The sequence below is a fragment of the Gasterosteus aculeatus genome, chromosome X (assembly GCF_964276395.1).
Source record: "Gasterosteus aculeatus chromosome X, fGasAcu3.hap1.1, whole genome shotgun sequence".
Lineage (NCBI taxonomy): Eukaryota > Metazoa > Chordata > Actinopteri > Perciformes > Gasterosteidae > Gasterosteus > Gasterosteus aculeatus.
Genome location: NC_135698.1, coordinates 20200219 through 20220898, shown reverse-complemented (window position 1 = coordinate 20220898; position 20680 = coordinate 20200219). Strand labels below are relative to the sequence as shown.

Here is a 20680-nt window from a genome sequence, read left to right as displayed (position 1 = left end):
CAGAACTCCTTTTTCAAGGCTTACACTTTTATTGGAAATACTTGATATTTGCAAGATATTTGACAATACAGTATAAGAAGTATTTGTCTGTATAAAATAGCGCTGCACTGAAGAAACCACACATGGACTGAATACCATTTAATACAGTTGTGAGCAGTCGTTAGTTGAACAGCCTTGTCTGCAAGAAATATAATTACTGGTAGAGTAAAACAGTTGATAAAACCCCAAAAGACTGAATACAACAGTTCATTCAAAAATGAGACAAGGAAAATATTTCATTTATATTCTATTTAAAAAGTATAAATTCCAGCTGAATATTAAAAAGTATAATTCTTTCCAGAAACAGTAACATACACAGTTGTAATAGGCAACTATGAGTAGGATTCAACAATGAGACAAGGAAAATATTTCATTTATATTCTATTTAAAAAGTAAAAATCCCAGCTGGATATTAAAAAGTATAATTCTTTCCAGAAACAGTAACATGGCAATTTACAACTTCAAGTACTACATGTTTCTAATGTGACCACACAGCAATTTGAACAATTATTGTGTCACTACCAGATCTTTTTTCTTTTCTTTTTTACATAGTAATACAGGTGAATATTAACACATAGCATTGTTTTGTAACACTATCGTTTATGCAGAGGTGTCTGGCAGCTTCTCCACAAACTCCTTCAGGGCGTCCAGGTAGCGATCTTTGAGCTCCGACAGGTTCTCGGCCAATGGAACTTCCAGCAAAGTACCCAAACGGGGCTCCTTGTTCAACAACATCTTCACCACAATGCAGAAGGTCTCACAGTCGCTCCTGTATTGCTGCACACAAATCAATCATGTTCAGGATGTCAATATCCATCATCAAGAAACAATGAAGTAATTAGTGTGGTAAACAAAGTCCAACATTTTTGTAGAACTGTTATGGAATAAATCAAATGGTTATTCACATGTTTAGAGAGTCGAGTGATTTGAATTTCTGTACAGTGGTAACTCTTTGGTTATGAGCTACAACAAAGATTGGGCCTTCAAGTTAATCAAAGCCGTCTGGTTTAATCTTTGCCACCTGAGCCCCTCATGTGACTGAGTTTGTTGGTATTTTAGGAACATAGAACATATATGCGTACAGAATACAAAATAGAATTATAATTGGCTGACGAATAAGTAAGCGCCTCCATCTCAGAGCTCATTAAAAACGACTCACCTGGCCCCCATGTCAACGCCTAACTGGGAACTTAATGAACCCAGCTCTGGTAAATTGGTGAATTCCATGAAACAGGTGTGTGAATGTGTGTATGCGAGCCCATTCAAGTGCATGTGGGCCCATCACAAAGGGGACATGAGGTGTCAGAGTATGTTACTGGTGCCGTAGCATTCTTTCACACCACATTGTAACAAGCTCTCACATCCCTCTCGGATATTTACTGCTGACCCAAAACGGCTGTTAAGTCCTTTATTAGAGTCCCAGGTGCAAGCTCACAACATCTTTATCACCTGGGGGGGGGGGGGGGGGGGGGGGGGAGCTAACTGCCTAACCCTAACTGCGGGGCTGTGCACTCAAAGTTTAGGGCTCCACCCGCCTGTCAAGAGGCACTCTGGGACATCGGGGTCCTCCAGGGTTATCTTAATGCAGCACAAATCACCTCTCCCCTCTAATCAGGGGACAGAAGGCTTCTCTGTGGCTTGCAGACAATCACTCTGTCAGAAATCAAATCGAATTACTATTGCCGTACTTTAATCGTACAAACAGCCGGATGGAATCGCTTCATCAATAGTGGAGTGACAGGAGAGAAGACGTGCTTCTCCAAAGTACGGTTTAGATCAGGAGTTGTATATCCGTGTCATGATCACCTCATCACCCTTTTAGGATTGTGGGCCGTGTGCATTTAGCAAAAAAAAAAAAAATCAGTTGACAGTATCTCATCGAACATGAATTTTCTGTTAAATGTAATAAAAACAGACAGAAATGCATAAGCGCTGTTAACTTTGAAAAGAAAAATGCTGCCTGTCGACTTAAATCAGAGTCCAGTCTTGAGCAGAATGTGAGGTTAACCAGTGAAACTGTTCCAGGGTTCTGTCAGTTCTGGGGAAATCGAAAACCACAGCGGCTGTTACTTTGCCTACATACACACGCTTTCGTATATCCGTAATAGGACTGTCAAGTGACTCAACTGTAAGCGGTGGTAATTTCACCAAAGAGAGGTTGCGGTAATATTGGATTCACTGGAAGGAATGGCCGCCACTACTGAGGGAAAGAGGACAGCAAATCCAATGTGACACTGAATAAGTCTATACCACGTCAGGAAAACAACAGAAATGCCACGGTCCTTATCGCGATGATCTCTCCCATTGAAACCTGGGCGGGAACTCAGCTGGGTGGAGCCCTGAACACACAGAAAAGGTCAAAGCAACAGAAATAACCGTTAGGAGGGAAACTATGATCCACAAGGGAACCACTCAGTGAGGCTCAAGGGCTCGTCTGCGCACCTGTTGCGCGTCACACCGGGACTAAAGCAGGACAATAGGACTCCATCTGTCTCTCTCTCTCTCTCTCTCTCTCTGCAAAGCGGTTTAAATGAACGACAACAGTAAACAAAGGCTGAGTGATGATCAAGAGTCTTGTGCAAGAAATTTAAGGTTGCGATTCTTATATATGTCAAACTGAAGGTTTTACAGTACCAGCATTGAACGCTCCGAGCGAGCTGTGCAGTAAACACGGAACCTTTCATTGGCATGAAACGGCAAATAATCAAAGTAGTGCATGAAGCTGTTGTAGTCGATCTAGTCTATTTTATTCATGCAATACACAGTAGTCAGGTGTTTTTAAATTATTTTTTTTACATTTGAATATTAATTTTTCACATATTTGAATATTTGAAATATATTCATATATAGAATATTCGTTGACAGCCCTACACAGTACCACAACACGCCTTGTAAACACTCAGGAAGGCCAGTGGACTCAGAGAGAAATATCCCAGATGTTTGGATCGGATGATTTAAGGTCTGCACGTCAAGTCGAGCACAGTCGCTGCCCCGCATGATGATAGTCTGCCGCCCCAACCGCAAGGAACAACGACACGTGTGGCCACCGGAGCAAACTCATTCAACAACACAGGATACCTTCAGTCTTCATCTGCAGCGTAATATGTGAGAGTCCCTTCCCAGGCTGCTTTTAAGTCACATGACCCTCATTTAACACTACACAGGGAGGATTTCCACACCTCGGCCCCTGCAGGGCGGAAGTGAGTGAGAATCATTAAGGCGAAGCAAAGATCAGTTCAGGGGTTTGAAGACGCGAGAGGACACACAGCGGGACTCCGGTATGCACGGTTTTAAACACAAGAACGCTCTGAGAAAGGTTTCCTGTGATGAACGATGATGAGAATCATGTGCTTGCATGCACATGACTCTGCATGTGAAGGGTTAAGAAACGAGGAGCCCCGCTGCAGATTTATTCCACCGCCGAAACAAACTGCTCCCACGTCACACTAGCAAACCGGCAGAGTGCTCTCTATGTTGTGAGAAGAGGTTGCGTGGAGGTTCTGCCTCTGCCGCCAACAACACCGGCCCCACACAGCCCTAATCTTTAACCGCGATACCATGGGGCCACACAGGATGGGCTGGAGCCCCGAGAGAAACGGCAACACCAGGGGCCCGAAAGGAGGAGCCTCACAAAGTGGGCTTCTGCCCAAATCGGATGTTTGCATCCAAATTGTACACACACACACACACACACACACACACACACACACACACACACAGGAAGGTGCTGGGGTACCGGGTGGGCAATGAGAAGACGGCAGTTTGAGTGAGATTATACATAAGGCACTCACATGGACATTTAGTGAGGCTCTGTTCCAGGCAGGGGTCCTGCATAACAGGGGAAGTGGGGTAATGACTCGAGGGCTGGTACACATTAGGGGATATTAAAAGCCATTCTAATCACTCAAGCTGCAAACCGGACCTCTCGACAGAGGGGCTAATAGTTGAAATGGATATGTTTCATTTGCGCTGATTGGGATGATGAATGGACTCCCCTGAAAATTACAACCAGGCACTTAAGCTCAGTATTGACTGGATATTTTCTATGCTGTTGTTGATCTTATCATTTTACAGGCTCAGATTGGTTCCGCGGTTGGTGCAGAGATTGATAAATGGCCCCATTGGTCATCTATGGCTTACAGAAATGTCATAACAAAGTGTTTACTGTGTCCATGAATTTGTGGTCACTATTGTAATTTATAACCCTGAACCACCAATTCAAAGTACTCATTACATCAAGTGCTAGGCCAAAATATAATGAGTGGGACTATGCTGGTGTAACAAATAATGCGGCCCAATGCTTACAGAGCTATTGAGACCGTGCTGGTACCAACTAATGGAAAGACTAAAAAGGATGTAGTGGAATATTTTGGTGTATATTGAGCAGCGGATTGGAGCCGTTCCCTTAAAGCAGGTGGTCTGAGATGCAGCTCTGTCCACCCCCCAGATGGGCTCAGTCCCAATCGTCAGCAGCCATGGATGCGACAGGGCAGATGTTACAGTAAAGACACAGTACAGGTTTCAGCTGCTCAGACACGTCTGTCGCACGATGATTCTCTTATTTCAGGCCTTTTATTTATTATTTCTTCCCGTATGCTGAAACAACTAGAACGTTGATTTCTCCTTGTTGAAGATGAAGCTGAAGCAGCTGAAAATGTTTTGCTGTCAGAACGTTCTGAGAGGCTCAGCTCAAACGAAGAAGGCAGGGACAAAAGGTGGATTTTGTAGAGTTGAGAGAATTGAGGTCAACACAAGGTCATTTCACAGAGATAAATTGTCCTACCGTCTCGATTTCCAGAACCTTGGCAATAACGGCCTCCGACCAGCGAGCCTGAAAGGCTTCCTCCGGTGTCAGCTTCACGCCGGCAGCCGGTGCCCCCTCGGTCTCCGCGCCGGCAGCCGGCGCCCCCTCGGTCTCCGTGCCGGCAGCCGGCGCCCCCTCGGTCTCCGTGCCGGCAGCCGGCGCCTCCTCGGTCTCCGCGCCGGCAGCCGGCGCCTCCTCGGTCTCCGCGCCGGCAGCCGCCGCCTCCTCGGTCTCCGCGCCGGCAGCCGCCGTCTCCACGCCGGCAGCCGCCGTCTCCACGCCGGCAGCCACCGCCTCCACGCCGGCAGCCACCGCCTCCTCAGTCTCCACGCCGGCAGCCACCGCCTCCTCAGTCTCAACGCCTGCAGCCACCGCCTCCTCAGTCTCGACGCCTGCCGCCACCACCTCCTCAGTCTCGACACCTGCCGCCACCGCCTCCTCAGTCTCGACGCCTGCCGCCACCGCCTCGTCAGTCTCGACGCCTGCCGCCACCGCCTCCTCAGTCTCGACACCTGCAGCCACTGCCTCCTCAGTCTCGACGCCTGCAGCCACTGCCTCCTCAGTCTCGACGCCGGCACCCACCGCCTCATCAGTCTCAACGCCGGCAGCCACCGCCTCCTCAGTCTCCGCTACAGAAGCTTTTTCCTGGTGGGTCAAAGGTTAAAAAAAGGTTAGAACAGAAGTCACTGGTTCTGATTTCAAAGTGTTGAAGTTTCGGTGCATGTGCAAGCTCGCTATGCATGACAACGGAAAAAATATAAGACACGCCGTATGCCGCAGATCCCTCTGATTAAAGGACCCGTACAGTCAAAGATCAAAGTCAATGCCCACATGACACATGTGTTATTTCAGTCTTTACTGTAGCTTACTGGTAGTTTGGTCCTGTTCACTTTACATGTACTAGATGTCGTGTTCTATCTTAGAGATGCACTGACACAACAACACAGTGGATTAAGTCAAGCAAACCATTTAAAAAAACATATTGATTAATTAAGGGACAAACTAAGACCTGAAAGTTGGACGCTAAAAGCGCTGAAATAAAACTGTGGTGGCATGAACTTCATAGCTTACTTCATGGTTCTTTTACTCTTTTTCTTACCTTTGAGCAGCCTGAGCTGCGAGTCGACTCCTCCACAGAGCTCATCATCACACTGGGCAGATCTATGGAGAAAGCATCATGAGATGCACCAGAAGGTAAAGAGGTCCAAGTAAAAAATAGTGGTGACGACCAAGGCCATCTCTGATTTAAATCTGCTGCGTATTTAAATAAACCCTTGGTTTGGTGAGCTGGGACGCATGCCAAGATAAATGCAGCATCTCTGATTCAAATCTGGAAAAGGTCACAAGCACACGTTCCTGACTTAGTTCCACAGGGCTGTCTAATAAGTGGAAAATAGTACATTTCTTTTAATACCCTGGTGAGCAATCACTCTGTACTGTGAGCCGTCAAACAATGACTCACTTGTCGTTGTGAAACCGAGGCGTTATGAGGCAGCTGAAAAGGATAAGTCAATGGGTTTTTTTAATAGTCCCTTGTTGGAGCCTCCCACACAACAGTGGTTGAGGAGTTCAGCTGGGCCTGGATTGAAATATTGTCCCTTGCCGGCTCCAATGTGTCTAGAAAAATAATGACCATGTTGTTTGTTTTTAACAGAAGGAATCTCCCACAGCTGATACGACTTGTAATCTCCATCCTAGTCTGAGTGCCTTTATGGCACATTTAGGCAAGCCATGCTGCTTGCCTAAATGAAGCATCATCGTAGGCCGAGATTCTGCTAAAAGACACAGACTAGAGCTTGTGGGTGTAGGACAAAGCCGTGTGTGCAGACCCCGATGACTAAAACCCTATTTTTGTGAAGTTAGCAGAGGTGGCCTAATTAGCATGCCAGATGGGAGCAGAGTGGTGGGGTGCGACTGTTTTCTCACACTTTTATTGCGTCTTCAAAGGGAGCACAGTCTTGGGCTCATCTTACCGGTTTTGCCAGATCACTTTAAATTGGATAAATGGCATCCGTCATTTAAGTTTTAAACCCTGTAGAAGTCACGAGGGAGAGTTGGTAAAAGTTGAGACTCAAATGGCTTCTGAAGCCATTGTAAAGCCAGCGCATGACCTGCAGAAAAAGTTGAATTCTGAATATTCAACAAAGCCACCCCAATAAACCCAGGCTATCCTTTTTCCCAGCCTCAGGAAGTGTGTGCGTGGTGTTTGTGTAATTAACGTCTTAACGTCTTTCAGCACACCCTGACCCTTCACTTCTGAAAACAGATGCTTCACCTGGATAGGTTTAATGCCTTCAGACGTTATAATTATACCTGTGCTTTGGTGAAGCAGTCGCTGCCATCGGACAGAGACGGTAACAGCTGCGAGGACAAACACGGTCGTCGATCTGCATGAATTTACCACCGAGTAGCACTCCGATGCTCTTCCGGGTTTCCAGCCATGTGCCGGATGTGATTAACACAACACTGCGACGACCCTTCCTGCTCGGCCGGCAGCGGTCCCTTCCTGCCACGTGGGGAAAAACTTGAAGACGACTTAATACTTACATCTCTGCTGGGCCGGCTGGGGGGGGAAGCCTTTCTCTCGGTCGTGGGAGAAGCTGCGGCTGCTGGTGTTCGATCTGGAGCGGACAGGTGCAGGCGGACGGGCTGCCCTCCTCCGCCGTTTGACTGCTACTGGCGGAGGACTGTGACTGCCGTCACAAGGATAAACGTTTAGAAGGCCCTATCCTTAGAGCTCAAATCAGACCCCTGATCTCAAGCCCTGCTTGGTTCTGTGAGGCACTGACCTCCGAGGAAGGCCCGACACTTGACCGCAGCTTTGGAAATGAGGGCCGCTTCCGCCGCTGTTTCTAAAGGAAGTGCAGAAAGAAAAATGCAGGCATGAAAAATACAAAATGCTAAATGGCTCTGCAGCCTGGTGACAACTGATTGGTAAAGAAAGGTCATGGCAATAAATGGGATATAGAAACAGAATACCCCAGGGACGTATATTTAGTCTCAGTGAGGCCCTGATCAATTTGTTGAATTAAGTTTCTTTTCACCTTGAAACATGAAACAGTTGGACCAGCACTGGTCTTCTTTCACTATATTTGTCTTCAAATGTAGGCGGAGTCGGGATTAAATATGAAGCTGAAGTTACAAAGCACTCTAAGCACTAATGCAATGATAGTCGAGCACAAAACACTGAAAGGTCATTGTGTGTTCAGTCCAGGCCAACCTTGCACACTTAAAAACTGTTGGGTTAAAAATAACCCAATTTGGGTTGTTTTATAACTCAACCGCTGGGTCACTATTGCACCAGCCCAGCAGTAGTTAACTTGACCCAGCACGATGGGTTGGTCCATTTCAACCCAACAGATGAGTTAAATATTCTACCCAAATGCAGAGTCAAATTAACTACAATTCTGGGTTATTTCTGCTACATACATTGGTTATATAATCTACCCAAATGCAGAGTCAAAATAACGACAAACCTGTAACAAAATACATGCTATATTTGATCATGCAAAGCACATATCATGTAATTAACACTTAAAAATATTGGAATTCTAAAATTAATATATCATAAAATATCCACAATATAAAATGAATTGTAAGTTTAAATCACGATCAATAAAATAGGGCTGCAACTAACGATTATTTTCATTCATATTGATTAATCTGTCAATTATGTAAAATATTAAATCAATTAGTTCTTTGGTCAATAAAATGTCAAAATATTTTTGAAAAACCCACAAGATGACATCCTCAAATCTCTTGTTTTGTCCACAAGCCAAAGAGACACAGTTTATTGTAATAAAGGATTAAGAAATCATGCGTGCCAGCATGCATGGATACATATCCACATACATACCTACACATGTGCAAACAGTTACTGGACCAAAAACAAGTCTGAGCTATAACTCACCTGTTTACATAAACATAACAACAAACACTTAACAGGTGTCCATTTTTCATAACCAGCTAGCTAACGGCGCTACAGTCGCGCTTTCACCCAAAAAGAATGTCAAATAATAAATTATAGTGACCGCTCTTACTTTCTACTCAAGGCTTATATATGCTAATATTTTGGTTTAACAGATATTAATTAACATGCTACACAGGCTTGACAACCAGCTGAATAGGCCAGCATTGATACACAACATTGATGATCAGGTATGTACCACATATTTAAGGTCAGAGGTTATGTTTTCGGCAACACAAAAAAATCGTATATGTTTGAAAGTAGAAACATTTCACCATATCACATTGTGCATAACTACATATCTAACGGTTACGTAAGATACTGGCATTTTTAGAAAAACATAATTAAAAAAACCTGCTCTCAGGTTGGGGTGAAGGCGGGGGTGGAGGGGTCGTTTGACTGAGTGAGTAGACACTAGTGCCCTTTGTCCCCCTCTCTAGCCTGGTAGGACTCCTGGAAAGGGGAGCTTGGGCCCGTAAACTGTTGAAGTGGCCGAGGTGTCTGTTGATGAGTACGTGGTGTGTTGATGCTGGACTTAGCGGCATGGCGCGGGGTTAAGCTCCTAGGCTTATCTCAAGCGCAATGTGGTCACAGATCATTTAAAAACAAACTAATTCCTCCTGACCACTGACTAAACATTTCTTGAGTGAGTGTGTTCAAAAATAGACGATGTCATCACGGAATCATGCTTCAAGATGTGCAATCATTCTGAAAAATAGTTATTCCTATCAACAAAGTGATTACTCGCGGATGTTTGATTTATGCGCGCGCATCAACCTGAATTGCGCTCTCAATTTTGACAGTGATTTGCCGCCATACCCCCCCCCCCCAGGATTTTCATGCCTGTCTATAGTCCGCTATAACGTTAGCTATTTTAAGCTAACTAAGGTTAGCTTACTACTGATAGCCAAACTTAGCCATAAACAATAGCTTTTTAAGTCACTTAAAACTACTGCAGCAATGTATACTATGTGTAGGATTTATCAAGTTTCCTATTCAAGATGTCATTTAACAAACATTCTGATGAATATAAGCAGGATAAAACGTTCTTACCGTGGCATCTTGATACAAAATGGATTGTTCTTGTGTCACTGTAGGGTCAGAGGTTGGTGGCTGTGTGGGGTTACCTACGCGTTTTTGCAGGGGCCACACAGCCATACAGTTGAGTCAACTGCGAAATCTGTATTGCTCACACCATTACAATTGTATTCATAAGATCATCACTGAACTTCGGTATTTCAAGTACAATTAGGGAAATGAGTTGAATGAACAAAAACCTAAAAAAAAAATGTTTACAGTGTGTGGGCTTCGATGGTAACGGTTAAATATGTAGTGTCCACAAACCTTTTATTATGGATTTGCCTCGCTAGAACGATGATCAGTCAGACGTTGGCTGGGTGCATAGAGCCTGGTGTGAGTGAAGGAGCGTTGAAGTGATGTCAGGAGTTCCAACACACTTATATACATAAGTCATTATATATTACATTAGATTTTATTTTATTACTCGTGCACTGTTGTCTTGTCGTCCATTGTCGTACTGTCTGCTGTTACGCACCAACCGCCAAGTCAAATTCCTTGTATGTCTGACATATTATGTCAATAAATGTTTCCTGATTATAGAGTTCAAAACAACCCAGCTGCCGGATCAACCGATGTATGTTGGGTTGATGAATTTTGACTCAGCGCATGAGTTGCACAAAAAACCCCCAACCCCCCTATAAATAACCCATAAGGAGTAGAACATGTCATAACTCAGCGGTTGGGTAGATGAAATAACCCAGCAGTTTTTAGTGTGTGTGTCCTGACGACAGCCTTTTAGGTCCAGAGGTTTAAATGACCCAAAGGCACCTGGTTGTTATGACCTCTGTCTGAACTCAGGCCACATCCCAAACAAAGAGCAGGTCTAACGAGACCTCAAACCTTTACGACTCAAGGTCTGTTTGAAGCAACCAAGAATCGGCCTGCCATTTTGACAAGCACTAAATTTCCATTCAGTACAAAACTAACATCAAAACATAGTCATGGTTTTGTAAAACCAAAAAAATGACAAATACTCTTGGAAATATGCACTTGATGCTGATAGTCCCTGAGCGACTAAGAAATTAAGAAATAACCAGAAGGCCCGTCACGTGCGAGGATTGGAGCCTGAAGTGATATGTATCCTATTTTATAAACTCAGTGCAGAAAAGGACCAAAACATACACAAGACACACTTTGCTCTGACTGCCTGAAGTGTCGTGGTGTTTGACTGGGGCAGCGGTCCAGCAGTATGGTCGAATTAACTAAGTACTTAGAAACTTATTTCACAGTGAATATTTAATTACAGGAAATAATTTCAGTAAACAAAGCATCACAGAACAAGGATTTCATCTAATCGAAAAGCATCTTTGGTTTAGCAGAAATACACTCAGTTGCTGTTATCTAACGTCATCGATGACTTGCTAAAAAAACACCCCCAAATATAAAATAAGAGCACACTGCTTTTGAGTCACACCCCTCAATTAAAAAAAAAGAATGTCAAATAATAAATTATAATGACCGCTCTTACTTTCTACTCAAGGCTTATATATGCTAATATTTTGGTTTAACAGATATTAATTAACATGCTACACAGGCTCGACAACCAGCTGAATAGGCCAGCATTGATACACAACATTGATGATCAGGTATGTACCACATATTTAAGGTCAGAGGTTATGTTTTCGGCAACACAAAAAATCGTATATGTTTGAAAGTACAAACATTTAACCATATCACATTGTGCATAACTACATATCTAACGGGTACGTAAGATGCTGGCATTTTTAGAAAAACATAAAAATAAAAAACCTGCTCTCAGGTTGGGGTGAAGGCGGGGGTGGAGGGGTTGTTTGACTGAGTGAGTAGACACTAGTGCCCTTTGTCCCCCTCTCTAGCCTGGTAGGACTCCTGGAAAGGGGAGCTTGGGCCCGTAAACTGTTGAAGTGGCCGAGGTGTCTGTTGATGAGTATGTGGTGTGTCGTAGGCTTCTAGGCTTATCTCAAGCGCAATGTGGTCACGGATCATTTAAAAACATACTAATTCCTCCTAAAGTAATGCTTTTCTGCCAAGGCAACAAAGTTGTTTGAAAAGAAGTTCCAAAGTGATGTTACACACACATGAGTTTGGTTAACCCATTCTTTCCCCCTCAATGATATCACATGCAAGGAGGGTCACACAACATGATGGTCATAAATACATGTCAGGCCAATAACAGGTTTATGAAGACCGAACTCTGCTTCCACCATGTGGCCACTTAGATGCATTACACAAGCAGTTTGCAATCTGACATGATCAGATTAATACAAATATCATTAGGACTTACCTCGAGTCTAACTGATGCCTCAAATCATCTCTGCCATACCACTGTGGAGAGGACGGACCCTCCTGAAAAATGAATCACGATTAAACACCCTTTTCGTGAACTTTCTGAGTCAGTCTGACTCCGATACATTGACATTTCTAAAAGGTTTCACTCTGCTCTGGCAATTGTTACACCTGTCACACAAAGAAAATGTGACACAAACAAGCTTTTCTTACATTTTGTGAGATATTCCTGCGAAAATTGCAATGTGGGTTGTCATCAAAGTAGCGACGACGGTCATTGGGCGGGAAGCCTTCATCTCCGTAACATTCTCTTGCATCGCGGTAATTTTGAGGACCGCCATACCACTGGTCATCATCAAAACGTCTGTCATATCCCACTTGTAGCCGAGGCATTGGGCTCCTCTCGTCAACAATATTGACCACCCGATGGAGAGTCACCTGAAATGACAAAATACCGTATTGAGCAAATAACATTGATATGGCCTCTCCTCCTCTTTAAAAACAAGAATTAATTTGGGAATGAACTCCATTTCAAACAATAAAATAACATTTATATGATAGAAATTAACTTTAGAATTAATGTGTCTAATTAAAACGTGGCACAACCCAAATCATTTGGACGATGATATGAGCGACCGCAGCATTATGATACATTAAACATTGGATGTGACATCAATAACCCCCTAAAATAACTTTTTAATTTACCAAAATATTAAAAAGTGAAAGGACACTCAAAACTGCTATGAATACCGACTAGGTGAGAAAACCCCAAGGATGCAGCTTAAGCAACAGCATGATACAACTGGCTGTTAACCCATCTGAGGGGCTTTTCAAGCGAATATATTTGGAACCATGCAAAATCACATCTTCCCTTACCTGTCGGGAATCCATTGCAGGGAAGCGCTCTTCGTAGACCCTTCTGATCGATTTTTGATCATGCGGATATGCCACTACAAAGAAAAGTGTTGTGCATTGGTCAGACCACGTGTTCAACGTCCAGCTATGAAGAACCACTGACTAAACATTTCTTGAGTGAGTGTGTTCAAAAATAGGCGATGTCATCACGGAATAATGCTTCAAGATGTGCAATCATTCTGAAAAATAGTTATTCTTATCAACAAAGTGATTACTGGAGTCAGCAGCAACAGTCTGCAAATCAAACTCATTGGCCATGTGTCCAGTATCCAGCTGCAGGCTGCATAGACAGGTGGTGATGACTCAAAACGCAGACATTGTCCTCTGATGACAGTCAAAATGTCATAAAAAAAACTTGTTTTCACTTACTGTGGGAGGATGATTGTGGTTCCTTGTCTGGTATGCGCAGTTCAATTGGAAGTGATCAAACTAGAATAGGGGGGGAAATGATATGTTGTTTAAGTGAAACAATATAAACCAGTTTTTAGAATGTACACATTAGTTAGAGAATCAAAATAACACACACACACACACACACACAAACTCAATTAATGGGCTCGCAACCAGCCAGCATCCACATTAGATTAGATTAGATTCTTTATTGTCATTGCACAGGGTACAAGTACTGAGGCAGCGAAATGCAGTTTAACATCCAACCAGAAGTGCAAAATAGCAAAAAGTGCAGAGTATGTGCATATGTAAAGTGTAATAAGTGAATAAATATGTACAGTAAGAAATAGTTATGCAATATGAACAGTAAGAAATGGATATACAATAACAGTGCAAATGTTCAGTGGCTGGAGGAGGGTGTGGCAGTCAAGCCAGGGTGGAGGGGGGAGTACAGTCACTGAGGGAGATGTGTGTGTGGGGGGGCAGAGTTCAGTAGAGTGACAGCCGCAGTGATGAAGCTGTTCCTGAACCTGCTGGTCCGGGAACGGAGCACCCTGTAGCGCCTCCCAGAGGGGAGGAGGGCAAACAGTCTGTGGCTGGGGTGAGAGCTGCGTGCCCTCCGCAGACATCTCTTTCTCTGGACTGCCTCGATGGTGGGGAGGGAGGAACCGGTGATGCGTTGGGCAGTTTTCACCACCCTCTGCAGTGATTTACGGTCCACGACAGAGCAGCTGCCGTACCGTACTGAGATGCAGTTTGTAAGGATGCTCTCTATGGTACAGCGGTAGAAATTCTCTAGAATCTGAGGAGACAGATGGGCCTTCTTCAGTCTCCTCAGGAAGAAGAGACGCTGGTGTGCTTTCTTTACCAGGGATGAGGTGTTGAGGGTCCAAGAGAGGTCCTCAGAGATGTGGACACCCAGGAACTTGAAGCTGGCGACACGCTCAACCTCCGTCCCGTTGATGTGGATGGGGATGTGTGTGCCAGTTTTCTTCCTGAAGTCCACAATTAGCTCTTTGGTGTTGAGAGCCAGGTTGTTGTCGGCGCACCACACCGCCAGGTGCTGGACCTCCTCTCTGTAGGCCGACTCATAGTTGTCACTGATGAGGCCAATCACCGTTGTGTCGTCTACAAACTTGACAATGGTATTAGAACCGTGTGCAGGTGGGCAGTCGTAGGTGAAGAGGGAGTGGAGGAGGGGACTTAGCACACAGCCCTGTGGCACGCCGGTGTTCAGCATGAGGGTTGAGGAGGTGTGGTTCTCTACCCTAACAGACTGGGGTCTGTTGGATAGGAAGTCCAGTATCCAGTTACAGAGGGAAGTGTTGATACCCAGGTGACTGAGTTTCGTGATTAGTTTGGAGGGGATGACAGTGTTGAAAGCTGAACTGAGGTCTACGAACAGCATCCTCACATAGCTGTTGTTATTGTCCAGGTGAGAAAGGGCGGAGTGTAATGCCGAGGAGATGGCATCCTCCGTACTCCTGTTCTTGCGGTAGGCGAATTAGAAGGGGTCCAGTGTGGGTGGTAGGCAGGTTTTGAGTTGAGCCAGGACCAGCCTCTCGAAGCGCTTCATGATGGTTGGAGTGAGTGCAACTGGGCGGAAGTCATTTAGGCTCACTGCGGTGGAGTGCTTTGGCACTGGCACGATGGAGGTGGTTTTAAAGCACGTGGGGACAGTAGCTTGGGCTAGTGACAGGTTGAATATGTCAGTCAGGACCTCAGCTAGCTGCCCAACACAGGCCCTGAGCACGCGTCTGGGAACGCCATCAGGGCCAGCAGCCTTACGTGCATTAATCCTGCACAGTGCAGCACACACGTCGGTGGAGGAGAGTGTGAGGGGCTGGTGGTCTGAAGTGAGCGCAGCCTTGGTGGCGGCCTCCTGGTTGTCCCTGTCGAAGCGTGCATAAAAGCTGTTGAGCTCGTCAGGGAAGGAGGCATCATTGTTTTGGGGGGTGGTGTTGGTGGGTTTGTAGTCTGTTATGGCCTGGAGGCCTTGCCACATGCGACGGGGGTCGGAGTTGTTCTTGAAGTGCTCCTCAATCCTTAGCTTGTGGCAGTGCTTGGCCTGCTTGATGCCCTCTTCAGGTCAGCCCTGGATGAACTGTAGGCTTGAGCATCACCTGATCTGAAAGCGGTGTCTCGTGCCTTCAGCAGTAGGTGGACCTCTTTGTTCATCCATGGCTTCTGGTTGGGGAAGGTGGTAATTTGTTTTAAGTGTGGTGACACGGTCGATGTTGGTGTCCAGAACGGAAGAGGCATAGGAGTCTATGTCCGTGTGGGAGTCCAGTGTGGCCTGAGTGGCAAACACACTCCAGTCTGTGTGTTCGAACCGAAGCTGTAGTGCAGAGTCTGCTCCCTCTGGCCACACTTTAACTGTCCTCACTGTGGGTTTCACACGTTTGATGAGTGGTGTGTATTTCGGGAGAAGAAACAAGGAGAGGTGGTCAGACTGTCCTAGGTGGCGGAGGGGGGCTGCCTTGTAGGAATCAGCCATGTTGGTATAGACCTTGTCCAAAGTCTTGTCTCCTCTCGTGGGGCAGGAGACATGTTGGTGGAATTTGGGGAGTACAGTCTTCGGGTTGGAGTGGTTAAAGTCACCCGCAACAATGAAGGCTGCCTCCGGATGTAAAGTTTGTTGTTTGCTAATGGCAGTATGCAGTTCTTTCATTGCCAGTTTAGCATTAGCAGCAACAGTAGATTGAGCCATGTTTCCGTGAAAATCATGACGTTGCAGTCTATAATCCATTTATCAGTGGTGATCCGCCGCCGCATTCATCCATTTTCCATCCTCGCTTCCCCCGCCTTTGTTTACGGTCTCGACGCCGCCTGTGAGCACTTCCGGCCGGCGTAGCCGGGTTGGTAACTACCGCTGTCTTGGAGATCTCTGGAATGAGCCGGAGACCGTCGATAAAGTGGTCGAAATCGACCACTTTTCGATATCCAAAAGTTGCTGACGGCTATATGAGATAATCGCAAGACTGTTCTGAGTGAACAGACTCGAAAGAAATAGGCAGAAAACTACTATTTTGCTAATTCTGGAGAGACGCTGAGCCTCGCGTTGTCCACGCGCAGCCATCTATGGTCTAGTTATTTATCTATTCTGTTATTTATTATTTATTTACGTTATTTATCAACGGGCTGCTCTCTTTTCATAAGCCTTAATAAGGCTTGCATAAGGCTTCCGTAAACACTCGGAACTGTTACTGAACGTTTCTTCAGTAACGTTACAACACCAAAGTACCCAAATGGGACAAAGCTGCTTTGATAAAGATTGGGCGCATTTTGATTTTCGTTTGCCTGGATGGGAAAGCCCACAGGCTAATAGCACTGTTAGCATCACCGAGCAAAGAGGAAGACTTGAGAAAAGCTCACTCACCAAATGAAGATTAATTAATAGTCCGGTTACATTTCTCGTAACGCTAAAGGACTTATACTGTAATCCCAATGAAAAAAAATCAAAAGTGAAAGAAAATATCTACAATGGCGTTGCAGAAGCATCAGCGTCCACCAGTTTCCTGTCTGCTCTTCTTCGTTGAACGACACAAACCACGCGGTGCTGCCCCCTACAGGCGAAGGGAGGGAATGTCGTCCAGCAATTCTTTATACTTGTGTAAAAGTAGAAATTATGTAAAATAACTCAGCAGCCTTCTTAAATAGATGAAATGCTTTAGAAAGCAATAAAATGCAGTGTTGTATTTTAGTAATTGTGTTACTTGTCATGTGCAACACACGGTTGGGAAATTGATTAAATAACAACGTATTTTAGTTTCTTAAAATAATGATACATGTGCACAATCGTATACGCCTGACATGTATCTCACCGTGTCCCTCCCATACATTAAATAAAACCACAAATAAGACACTTTGACCCTAAAATGTTGCGGAGTAGAAGTGTAAAGTACAGATATACCGAGGAGAATCATTAAAGTATAATTCTAGCTTTTAAAATTATATTTTGAAACAGCTACATTTCTACATTGCTTGAGATTATTTGTATATTAATATATTGTTTCACGTTTTTTTAATGCATCATTGTACAGAGTTCCGATCTACAACCCGCTATGGACATTTTTACCCCGCCATTCGTCATCAATAGTGTACAAATGTACAAATGCGTCTATGGTCGCGTGACGCGCGTCGCCGCTTCTGTTCGTGCTGATCACCTCAAAGGCGATTGGGTGAACCCGCGTCACGTGACCGGGCTCGACAGGAGTTTCCACGACAGCTGAATAGCAGCTAAATGCGTCTTTTTCACTTGTAACATCGATCCTTTTTCCACTCATTGAGTCGAAGTTTCGTTAAATGGGTGACAAGAAGAGCCCCACAAGGTAAAACTGCCGTTAGTATCTGTGAACGGAGACTTTATCGGGCCGTTTGAGAGCAGAAAGCTCGCTCAATGGATGGACCTTTTTTTTTTAAACTGTTCATGGCGGCGCGCTGATGCTTTAATAAGGGGCAAACTGCCTGCGTGAAGTGAAATCTCCCAAGATCCTCAGTGACTGACCTCTGAGCAGTATAAGAACTTTTAGAGTCGTGTCTTTCCTGTTCCGGTGCCCAACCCGGCAGAGGGGGGTTTCTCTGAAATCATTGCGCTCGTTGCAACAAAAAAAATATGGCGTTATCACAGTGTTTTTGTTTTGTTTTTGTCTGAAGGCCAAAGCGGCAATCGAAGCCCCCCGCCGACGATGGCTTCTGGGACTGTAGCGTCTGCACGTTCAGGAACACCGCCGAGGCGTTCAAGTGCATGATGTGTGATGTCAGGAAGGGTACGTCCACTCGGTAAGGATTGCTGCAGCGGGTCGTTAGTACAACCCCCCCGAAGCCCTGCAGAATGATTTCTAATTGCATGAATTAACGGTAAAGAAGTGCAGGGAGTGAGCAGCGGGTTTATGGGGCAACGTTACACAGAGCGATTACAGCAGGCCTGCGGGAGCTTTATTGTTCCAGCTTAAATAGTGGCTGAGTGTAGAACCACGCAGGTCATGTCCTTACAATTTCCTTAAAAAGGGTTAGTAAGTGAAAATCGAAATAAAACTTAATGTGTGCGTGTTCTGTGGGTGTATTCCAAAGTTACACACAGTATTGTCCAATCCTCATCATTCTAATCCAATTGAGTTCATTGTGCAAAATCTCTAAAAATAACTAAATAACTGCAAGCTAAAGTACCGGTTCACTCTACAAAAAGCCAAGTGATGAAATGATTTATTGTATTTTGTATTGCAGCATAAAAGTCCAGTGGCAAACGCAACCTAATGATCCTCCTGTTTTTAAAGCATGGGTTGAATATAAACAGACTGGGTCTTCATGAGCTTGGGAACACATGGGGGGGTTTGCACAATGCAGGGGAAATATTTTAATTTGCTTTAATACCTTTTTAAGAATATCCGTTCAAAAACGATAAATTTGTTTGTTTTCAAGTCTGTCTTAAAACAGCAGGCGGTGGACATTGAGACCAATTCGTTAACTAATGGTTTCTCATGTTCAAAGACCTTTTAATGTTACTATAGCTCCCCTGCTGTTATCAAGGAAACCTAGTGAACATTTTTGAAACATGCCCACTTTATTTGACAAACTGCTGAAGCCTCAAATTTACAAATGTAATTCTACACTGTAAATTAACCATGGATTTCTTTTTTCGAATTGTGAGTGATGTGGTGCAGGAAAGGATCTCTTTTTAGCTTCCTAGTCAAATTTGAATAGTAACACAGTACATTGGCGCACACCCTACCTGTGTGCCCCTGGATACTATAGTAAGTAACTATCAGCCCATTGACTGTTTTTTTTTTTGTCTCTTTTAGAAAACCACGGCCTGTTTCTCAGCTGGTTTCACAGCAAGCGAATCAGCAGTTTGCGCCACCCACGCTCCCCAAAAAGGAGAAGAAAGAAAAATCAGAGAAAGACAAAAGTGATAAAGAACCAACACTGAAAAAGAAAGGCCATAAAAAGATGAGGTAATTTGTTTATAAAGTAAATGGTGGAATCACTCGTCATATTCAGTGGTCTCCGATCGCGTCACCGAGTTGATCTCAAATGTGTTTTGTTTCTGTTGGTTTGTCTCCCCACCAGGCCCAGGTTAAAAAACATAGACCGGAGCAGCGCGCAGCATCTGGAGGTCACAGTTGGAGACTTGACAGTAATAATCACAGACTTTAAGGAGAAAGCCAAACCCACCTCCACGCCGACAAGCGCCGCCTCAGCGGACCAACACAGTCAAAGTGGCTCAAGCTCCGATAACACTGAACGAGGAGTCTCCAGATGCACTACGCCCCACGCAGAAGGATCGCCGGTGAACGGAGAGACACACTAACCTCCACGCTCCCAGGCAGCACAACCCGTCTTCCTGCCCTCCCTACGGCCTCAACCGGAGATTCAACCTCCACTTGCATTAATGAAAGTACAAATTCAAACATGACCGCGTTGACCTCTTTTCAGGACGATATCTTTCACTGCCTTTTCCATGACAAAAGAGTTCAGGAGTCTGCTGTGTGCTCGAGAACAAGAACTGTCGCGATGAACTGAAAGAATTAAACCGTAGCATTAAATCCTGGATTTTTGCCACGTTTTGTAGTTACTTGTGTTTTAACACTTCAGTTTTGCGTCAGCGTCACACTGCGTCGGTCGTTGCTGCACAGATTGCTTGACGGATTGTGAAAGAAAATGAGAATCTCACAAGTGTTGTTCACCCTTGAGTTTTGTTAACAGTTGAGTTTTATTTGCACTTAATGGCGTTCTATGTTTAACATTTTTTAGCGTTGACCTTTTTTCCATTATCAGTAAATCATAACACTGCTGGTTGTTTGCTTTATCCAGCTCTCATTTTATTGCTTTGAATGCCATAATTTTTTTTTTTTACTGTCTAACATCTGAGTAAATATACTAAATATTTGTTCTAAGTATGCTTCTCTTTCACTTGGTAGAGTTAAGCATGGTTTCATCTAGAGAATGGTTTATATCAGGAAACATTTATTGCCATAATATGTCAGATATACAAGGAATTTGACTTGGTGGTTGGTGCGTAACAGCAGAAAAAATAAATAATGCTATGTATTAGTAGTATAAGGCTATGGGTTAGCTTAAAATAAAATAATAAAAGTTAGTGACGTGTGCAATATGAAATAAAGTGACCGGTGGAATGTTATAGTCAGGCAGTGGGGGACCGGCTCTGTTGATGAGCCCGACTGCCGACGGGAAGAAACTGTTCGTGTGGCGGGAGGTCT

At 44.5% G+C, this 20680-nt stretch overlaps 2 protein-coding genes across 7 annotated transcripts; one reads left to right on the top strand and one right to left on the bottom strand.

Annotated features, from left to right (window-relative positions):
- Window positions 1-123: 123 nt before the first annotated feature.
- LOC120809214 (uncharacterized) lies at window positions 124-17032 on the bottom strand. 6 transcript variants are annotated; one of them, XM_078083497.1, is made up of 12 exons: window positions 16840-17032; window positions 13440-13499; window positions 13032-13105; window positions 12369-12593; window positions 12154-12215; window positions 7633-7695; window positions 7391-7536; window positions 5943-6004; window positions 5138-5488; window positions 5067-5095; window positions 4823-4976; window positions 124-816 (listed from the first exon to the last, which is right to left on the bottom strand). In XM_078083497.1, coding segments are annotated over exons 2-12 (1344 nt in total). In that variant the 5' UTR covers window positions 13441-13499; window positions 16840-17032; the 3' UTR covers window positions 124-639. The 6 variants fall into 6 exon arrangements, with proteins under 6 accessions (XP_077939623.1, XP_077939624.1, XP_077939619.1 ...); XM_078083498.1 differs by having other exon boundaries at window positions 4823-4959; window positions 5080-5095; XM_078083493.1 differs by having other exon boundaries at window positions 4823-5095.
- Window positions 17033-17590: 558 nt separating this feature from the next.
- On the top strand, window positions 17591-20356 carry LOC120809432 (YY1-associated factor 2). Its single transcript, XM_040163232.2, has 4 exons — window positions 17591-17791; window positions 18117-18242; window positions 19262-19414; window positions 19530-20356. Exons 1-4 carry the CDS (start codon window positions 17766-17768, stop codon window positions 19768-19770), a joined length of 546 nt encoding a protein of 181 aa, XP_040019166.1. The 5' UTR covers window positions 17591-17765; the 3' UTR covers window positions 19771-20356.
- The last annotated feature ends 324 nt before the right edge of the window (window positions 20357-20680 follow it).